Here is a 9,507-nt window from a genome sequence, read left to right as displayed (position 1 = left end):
AATTATATCACAAAAATAATCTGGCAGTATTGAGAAGAGTAGGTACAATTTACAAAACATAGGATAAGATGAAAAATACCAAAGCCTCTCATGCCTATGATAATTGTTGTAAATATCCTGTAGGTACGTGATAACAGATCATTAAAATGTCCTGAGACTAATTAATTCCAAAGGTACATGGGTCAAATAAAAAGGTTACAGGGAGTTGTTATAAAGCATTTATTTGTAACATAAATTAAGTGAACAGTCGTCACGACGGATGTATGAGCTCATGTCATGCGGAATGAACGGTCACGGGTGGCAGGTGGGTCAGCAAGGATCAAGCAGGTCCTGCTCAGCCGTAGAGGACCCCCGGGTAGGCGTGGGGCAGGGCGTAGCCCAGGGGCACCTGGTGCGCCGTGTAGGACACGCCCACGGGCGCCACCACGCTCTGCACCACGGGGCTGACGGCCTGGTACGCGTGGCCCTCCACCGAGCTGTAGGCGAAGTTGCCGCCCAGACGGTCCGACTTGATGACGGCGCTGTCCAGGCTGGGCGTGCGCACCAGGTAGGAGCTGGGCGCCAGCAGGCCGGCTGAGGCGCAGGCGGCGAACACGAGGAGCAGGGCTGCGGCGACCTGCGGACACCAGGACACCGTCATGCCCTCTGGAGGAGCACTACCGAGACACTACCGTGGCTGCGGCGACCTGCGGACACCAGGACACCGTCATGCCCTCTGGAGGAGCACTACCGAGACACTACCGAGACACTACCGTGGCTGCGGCGACCTGCGGACACCAGGACACCGTCATGCCCTCTGGAGGAGCACTACCGAGACACTACCGAGACACTACCGTGGCTGCGGCGACCTGCGCACACCAGGACACCGTCATGCCCTCTGGAGGAGCACTACCGAGACACTACCGAGACACTACCGTGGCTGCGGCGACCTGCGGACACCAGGACACCGTCATGCCCTCTGGAGGAGCACTACCGAGACACTACCGAGACACTACCGTGGCTGCGGCGACCTGCGCACACCAGGACACCGTCATGCCCTCTGGAGGAGCACTACCGAGACACTACCGAGACACTACCGTGGCTGCGGCGACCTGCGGACACCAGGACACCGTCATGCCCTCTGGAGGAGCACTACCGAGACACTACCGAGACACTACCGTGGCTGCGGCGACCTGCGCACACCAGGACACCGTCATGCCCTCTGGAGGAGCACTACCGAGACACTACCGAGACACTACCGTGGCTGCGGCGACCTGCGGACACCAGGACACCGTCATGCCCTCTGGAGGAGCACTACCGAGACACTACCGAGACACTACCGTGGCTGCGGCGACCTGCGCACACCAGGACACCGTCATGCCCTCTGGAGGAGCACTACCGAGACACTACCGAGACACTACCGTGGCTGCGGCGACCTGCGCACACCAGGACACCGTCATGCCCTCTGGAGGAGCACTACCGAGACACTACCGAGACACTACCGAGACACTACCGTGGCTGCGGCGACCTGCGGACACCAGGACACCGTCATGCCCTCTGGAGGAGCACTACCGAGACACTACCGAGACACTACCGTGGCTGCGGCGACCTGCGCACACCAGGACACCGTCATGCCCTCTGGAGGAGCACTACCGAGACACTACCGAGACACTACCGAGACACTACCGAGACACTACCGTGGCTGCGGCGACCTGCGGACACCAGGACACCGTCATGCCCTCTGGAGGAGCACTACCGAGACACTACCGAGACACTACCGTGGCTGCGGCGACCTGCGCACACCAGGACACCGTCATGCCCTCTGGAGGAGCACTACCGAGACACTACCGAGACACTACCGTGGCTGCGGCGACCTGCGCACACCAGGACACCGTCATGCCCTCTGGAGGAGCACTACCGAGACACTACCGAGACACTACCGTGGCTGCGGCGACCTGCGGACACCAGGATACCGTCATGCCCTCTGGAGGAGCACTACCGAGACACTACCGAGACACTACCGTGGCTGCGGCGACCTGCGCACACCAGGACACCGTCATGCCCTCTGGAGGAGCACTACCGAGACACTACCGAGACACTACCGAGACACTACCGTGGCTGCGGCGACCTGCGGACACCAGGACACCGTCATGCCCTCTGGAGGAGCACTACCGAGACACTACCGAGACACTACCGTGGCTGCGGCGACCTGCGGACACCAGGACACCGTCATGCCCTCTGGAGGAGCACTACCGAGACACTACCGAGACACTACCGAGACACTACCGTGGCTGCGGCGACCTGCGGACACCAGGACACCGTCATGCCCTCTGGAGGAGCACTACCGAGACACTACCGAGACACTACCGTGGCTGCGGCGACCTGCGGACACCAGGACACCGTCATGCCCTCTGGAGGAGCACTACCGAGACACTACCGAGACACTACCGTGGCTGCGGCGACCTGCGGACACCAGGACACCGTCATGCCCTCTGGAGGAGCACTACCGAGACACTACCGAGACACTACCGTGGCTGCGGCGACCTGCGCACACCAGGACACCGTCATGCCCTCTGGAGGAGCACTACCGAGACACTACCGAGACACTACCGAGACACTACCGTGGCTGCGGCGACCTGCGGACACCAGGACACCGTCATGCCCTCTGGAGGAGCACTACCGAGACACTACCGAGACACTACCGTGGCTGCGGCGACCTGCGCACACCAGGACACCGTCATGCCCTCTGGAGGAGCACTACCGAGACACTACCGAGACACTACCGAGACACTACCGAGACACTACCGTGGCTGCGGCGACCTGCGGACACCAGGACACCGTCATGCCCTCTGGAGTAGCACTACCGAGACACTACCGAGACACTACCGTGGCTGCGGCGACCTGCGCACACCAGGACACCGTCATGCCCTCTGGAGGAGCACTACCGAGACACTACCGAGACACTACCGAGACACTACCGTGGCTGCGGCGACCTGCGGACACCAGGACACCGTCATGCCCTCTGGAGGAGCACTACCGAGACACTACCGAGACACTACCGTGGCTGCGGCGACCTGCGCACACCAGGACACCGTCATGCCCTCTGGAGGAGCACTACCGAGACACTACCGAGACACTACCGTGGCTGCGGCGACCTGCGCACACCAGGACACCGTCATGCCCTCTGGAGGAGCACTACCGAGACACTACCGAGACACTACCGTGGCTGCGGCGACCTGCGGACACCAGGACACCGTCATGCCCTCTGGAGGAGCACTACCGAGACACTACCGAGACACTACCGAGACACTACCGTGGCTGCTGCCTCTGTATCAAGCGCCTGTGTCTGGAGAGCAATTCTGGGTGTACCAGCAACATGACATTCATGTCAATACCCATTTGCATCATGAAATAAATTTGTATATTGACAATATTTATGATACTGATGTCGGCGGCTATTATTTTAAGTTATGTCCGCAATGAAAGTCATTCCAAGTGAATGCTGTGGTGTTTCCTTTATGTAGTCCACGGTCGGTTCCTGCTGCAGTACCTCTGTTCTGCGTAAGGCCGGGCCCCATCAGAGTCCCAACTCCCACTGCGAGCATCAGCTCGTGTTACCTTCCACAAGGTAGACACTGGCCCAGATGGGGCCTAACCTGCATATTAAATTCAAACAAAGGGATAAAACCTATGATGAAAGTGTAAGGTGGCAGAACATTGACAAAACACATAAAATTAGTTCCAACGTGTATTGTTAATCTTTAACATATCTCATAAATAACTTCCAGTACCTAAAAAGTTATATCTGTGATGACTAGTTAGTCCAAATAAATATTATAATTTACACACAATAAATACTATATCTAACTTTATAGTTTTCTTTGGTATAAGCTACGTTTGAATATTAAAAAAAAATATTAACCAACTCATAAGGCAAGGTATTTGGAGCGCTAAATCAAGTTATTGAAAACAATGTGGCCGCCAAACAAGAAAATGCACAGGAGGTGCAGGAAATGGAACAGTTGCTAGGACGGAGTGACTCAAACAAACCAGCAGCGTCAGAGCACCGACGGGCTCACCTTCATGACGGCGGGAGCTGGGGCAGGCGACTCGCGAGGAGTGAACAGCCGGAGAACTGACCACTCCCCAGGTGTGGACCGCGGCCTTATAAGTGGCAGGTGCGGCGGGATACTCCGGCCTTGAGCCTCCGTGGGCGCAGCCGGCAGCCCCGGCTCAGGGCGTGTCTCCGCCTGGCCAGTTCCTGGACCGCGGGGGACCCGGGCCGCCCGCTCAAGGACAAGACAACATCCGCCGGCCCGTTCACAGTTGACGTGGCCACCAACAAACCTCTGCGCCTGGGGGGATATGCCGACACCGAAAATTAAGTTTCAAATATCAATAAAACTTAGACATTTTCTTAAACAAAATCTATATACAAATAAACGTGCAAATATTCGTTCCGGAAGTACTTCACCGATTGCTTTAACGTTGCATTGGTTAACGCGCGTGTTTTATTTATATATACCAATGTCACACCTGTGATAGGTAAAAAGATATATAAAAATGTAGATGGGTATTTTAATATTTTCTTTTTTTTTAGAATGACAAATATAGAGGTGTAGAGAGCTATATGGATATTGTTATATAGAGAACAGATTGATATATAGAAAGATAAATTAGATATAAGCACTATACAGAGTGATTTGTGGAGAGTTAGATCAACTGAATTGGCGTGATGGTGGAATTATTTAGAAAATACATTTTGGGTGAAGGGTCCTTAGGGGTCGAATAATTTTGTCGTTGTAAATTTTTTAAAAATGTTTTTCTCACGTTTTACCAAAATTTGACCCTTCAACTTTCTGATGATTGCCTCCGACGGCCGCGCCATGACGTCATTCGTGAGTGCTGGGTCGGCAGCCAAGAGCTTCGGAGGTCACTGTCGCCATCTGACGGCCTTCCTTCCAGTTACGTTGCCTGCACGAACGTTACACACTCCTGCGTCGTAACGGTGCGCGTCGATGCGAGCGGCCGTGGAAAACGGAACGGCGTCCGCGCAGTTTCGTGCTGCCAACGAGGAGGAAACGGTCAGAACGACCGCCGAGTTCGTATTTAGTCTCGCTGCTTCTTTTCGAGAAATACACTGGCCGCGGCTCCGATTATTGTTTTTTTTTTTGACGTGATAACGTCTTATAAATCGATGAACGCCGGCTGCACGCACCAAAAAGTGTCACGTTCCACCCGAGTCGAGCCTGCGAGAACGAGGCCAACCACCGTGCGAGAAAATCTTCTATAATATCAAACAGGTTAAGGCGGGCTTTTTTTAAAACTAATTGTTCGTGATTATATTTAAACAAATTATTTAAATTAAATTTGCAAAAAAAAAAACTGTAAAATAATTTTTGAAAATTGAAAAAAAGTATGGAATTTTTTATCAATGTTTTGTTATGACGTTATCACGTCAAATTATCGTCCGTAAACTGACTTTACTGAAAACCTCCATTTTTTAAATGTATTTTGCAGACATTTGTACTATTTCAAGAAGAAACATGTTATTCCGGCTTCCAGTTCGTGTCTCGGCCACGGGTCGCGCGGAAGGCGCGCAGCTGCGGGGGTCAGCGACCCCAGACCGACATCCGGCTCGCCTCGCGCGTCAAAGGAGCGGGGTCCATAGCGGCGGTCCGGCGACCTTGACCCCGGGGGGCGTGGCTGCCCCAGGGTGGGCGTGGTCTGGGCCGGGGGCGCACACCCACCACACGCGTCAGCCTCGTGTCCCGCGGCCTTTTGGGGCATCGCGTCCCGCCGACAGCCATGTCTGCACGGGAGGAAGCGTGGGGAATAACCATGTACTTTTATTTGCACTCATTAACTCAAATATGTTTATTGCTTTAACGAACAGATTATTTTAACCATAACGTTTATACATGTTTGCTATTTAACTTCTTCTAATCTGTGTTATTCTGTCAAGGATAGGACGATGATGGGAAAAGTAGAAAAACGAATGGGAGTGTTTCAAGTTTAATGTGCCCTCGAAAAAAGTCAAATCGATTGTTCCAATCGAGTTGAAGAGAGATAGAAGCGGCGCAAGCTTACGATGAGCGTAACGGGACGCAGTGTAACGGGACAATGTGCGTTACGGGACACTTTTTTCTTGCGTACAGCCGGCGTTCATCGATTGATTAGACGTCACGTACAAAAACCTTCACTGTATCAGTTTGCAGGCCTCGCATTAATGAGATCAGAACGAGGTTGTGAGACGACATGCACGGTAGTCGGCAGACGTGAATGACGATGGGCGGGAGTGGGGGAAGCATCTCGACGCGTGCACGAGACGCCCACGAGGCGCGGATATGCGCGGGGCTTATCAGCGCCGGGGCCATGCCTCGCACAGGCAGGGGGTGCGCGGGGCTTATCAGCGCCTGACCGGGCTGACGCAACAGGCGGGACTGATATCTTCCTTGGGTGGTCGCCAACTTGACGTCAAGTAGGCGACCAACTTGCGATATGCTATAACTTTTTATGTAATGCAGCACAAATTCTGTTTCCAACGGCACAAATTATCTTTAATCGAGCACTAATTTTTTTGACAAATTTTGAACTTGAAATTCAAATGTGTTTTCGCCAGCTGCCAATATGCTTGAAACATATCAAGGGCTATAACTTTTTTTTTTTTTACGTTGCGATAATATTTAAATTTTGGCTTCTGGCAGCACAAATTGAGCACTAATTCGTGACATGAAATTCAGTTCAAAAAAATTGATATCTTCCTTGGTTGGTCGCCAACTTGACGTCAAGTTGGTGACCAACTTACTATATGCTATAACTATTTACGTAATGCAGCACAAATTCTGTTTTCTACGGCACAAATTAGCACAAATTGAGCACTAATTTTGACCTTGAAATTGCAATGTGTGGTCGCCAACTTGACACACGTCCAGGCGGGGGGTGCGCGGGGCTTTTCAGCGCTGACGCAACCGGCCGCTGAGTGGCGCTGGCCATCGCTCTCACACCGCCTGCCCTTGCCTGTCCTAAGCTGCTGTTACCACTCAGCTCCTCCAGGCTTAGCGGAGTTGGGTCCTGGAGTAGGACGTAGGGTACTTTCCACCTCGGAGAAATTTAGAGCTCCTGTGGGTTTGTAAAAAAAAACCAAACACTATATATATAGTGTTAGGTTTATTTACTATATATATGTTACTATATCTATAGTGTTGGGTTTTTTACTATATACCTATATAGTGTTAGGTTTTGTTACTATGCCACAGAAGCTATATATATACACACATAGAGAGAGAGAGAGAGAGAGAGAGAGAGAGAGAGAGAGAGAGATTGTCTAGGCCTGCTACTTCTGAATGGCAACGGGCATGCATAGTTCAGGGGCTAGATAACGTGGTAAGTGTGCGAAGCCGTTTTTTCTACTCCAGCTGTAATCATTGCGCCATGTTGGTTAGACGCCCAAAAAAAATGGCCTAAGTGTAGTGTCTGCATTGTGAAAAAAAAAGAAGTTTTAAATGACTTTTTATTATGAAATTGAAATCAGAATTTTTCACCCGAAGATTGGTGAAACATAGCAACGCCCACCACCGAGTTGTGTCTAGAAGGCCATCTTATGTAAGTATGAACTGGCCTTTGTTGGATATACAAACCCAGGAGAAGGTTTCGTCAACTACAGCAAACTACAACACTGCACCCAAAAAAAAAAATACTGTGACATGTCCAAGTTCCAAGCACAGTCAATAAATGTGAAACATATATACAAATCACTAAACAGTGACCTTTTTTTTAAACTAGAAGATTCTAATTCATACTAACTAACCACCTCCATGTTTTGGGTGTAACAATATGGTGGTGGCAAGGTTAGAAAGTGACTTCAACTACGTCACAGAGTGCCGTCTCTTGACAACTCCTACCTCCATGGCTAGGGACTGGAAAAATTCGCGGTTTCAGTGACCACTAGGATAGACTCCACGATTCTCTATGTACTCGGGCAAATATCACCTGGTCATTGGCTACCGACTCGGGACACCTGTTTACTGCGATTATTGTGATTCGATACTTCTTTTTTTGAGTTTTTGCCATTGGCTCAGAGTCCTTCAGCTAAATTGCGGTCCAATCACTGACGCTGCATTAAGCTCGAGTTTGGATTCCAGCCTGTCTCGAAAGGAATCCGCGAATTTTTCCGGCCTCTCTCCATGGCATAGTTTGATTTTTTTCCCCTTAGTTCGCGGCGAGTCAGTGGGGTACCCACAAGGAGGGGCAGAGCGAGGGGGTTACGCCTTCGGGAAGCCTTCTTTTCACAGATGAGAGAGCCAAAACCCGAAGTTCCCCGAAGCTCATGCTTTATTTCCGTATCTTTTTATGTAGCTATCCTAACCGAATCAACTGTCCACAATGTTTTAAAGTATTTATAATGTAGCTAACCTAACCTAATTTACCATTTGTATCCTTTTATCAACACCGCCATATTTATTTACAATGAACAAAAAAAACCGAAGATGCACGATCGGGTGTTTGGCTCTCTCGTCTATGAAAATAAGGATTCCCTTCCACCTTCAACCTTCCGTGGCAAAGTGGGGCACTTCAGCTAGTTTATAACACATAACTAAGGGCTCGTGAACTTACGTACACGCTTTAGACATCATACTTATAGTCATTATTTAATACAGCACGTATTTAACATCAAGCTGAAGACATAGCGCACCGTTTGTCACATAAAAATTGGTGGTGTATTAAATTATTTTGCCTCCATAATTTCATGTTTTGTTATTTATTTTAAATTATCATTATATAACATTTATTAATTGTTGACAAAATGTTTTCTTTAATTTAATAAGTATAATTTTTTTTTTTAAAATTAGGAAACAATTTTTTATTTCAACCCTAGCATGAACTAACAGCAAGTAATATTTAACCCCCTCCCCTCTTCACCCCAACAGCAACACCCACTAGGAGTTGATCTGAGAACGACGCTCTTAGTCGATGTCCATGCAAAATAAGGAACAACCTTGCCGATTGTGAAGTCTGTAGGACATGTACGTACTTGAAAAACAGGAATAATGTTATTTTTTAACGCCCCCGCCAAACCCCTTTTGAGCTGATGTCGTAATATCAATATTAGCGTATGACTATGCAGCAAAAGCAATATTCGTGTCGAATTTCAGATCTGTAGATCTGTAAGTCAGAGGTAATTATATAATTACTCACCAGATCTATCCCACAGGAACCGTACATTTTCCCGGGGTAATAAGTAGTCTATGTCACTCTCCAGCGCATAAAATATCTCTGCAAAAATTCATGTCGATCCGTTGCTACGTTGTTACGTGAAATAAGGACAAACCAGCAAAACACCTTCGCTTTTATAATATTAGTAAGGATGTCCATATGGTCATATAAATTACTGTGACATAGAGAAAGATTCTTAACTTCAGTTTTATTATTAGATAAATTGGATTATTTAATATTTTTATTAACTTCCTTCTATTTACTATGTTTATTCACTTTGGAATAGTTTTGTTTACTGATTCATTCGGCTAA

General features: G+C 49.5%; 1 protein-coding gene across 1 annotated transcript; it reads right to left on the bottom strand.

Annotated features, from left to right (window-relative positions):
• Nucleotides 1-205: 205 nt before the first annotated feature.
• Nucleotides 206-5,769, bottom strand: LOC134533370 (uncharacterized). The gene is made up of 3 exons (XM_063370890.1): nucleotides 5,622-5,769; nucleotides 4,059-4,240; nucleotides 206-616 (listed from the first exon to the last, which is right to left on the bottom strand). The coding sequence occupies exons 1-3, from the start codon at nucleotides 5,767-5,769 to the stop codon at nucleotides 335-337; spliced, it is 612 nt and encodes a 203-aa protein (XP_063226960.1). The 3' UTR covers nucleotides 206-334.
• Nucleotides 5,770-9,507: the final 3,738 nt, after the last annotated feature.

The sequence above is a fragment of the Bacillus rossius genome, chromosome 6 (genome assembly GCF_032445375.1).
Source record: "Bacillus rossius redtenbacheri isolate Brsri chromosome 6, Brsri_v3, whole genome shotgun sequence".
Classification (NCBI taxonomy): Eukaryota; Metazoa; Arthropoda; class Insecta; order Phasmatodea; family Bacillidae; genus Bacillus; species Bacillus rossius.
The sequence above is the reverse complement of the archived record's forward strand: the minus strand, read 5'-3'. Positions and strand labels throughout refer to the sequence as shown.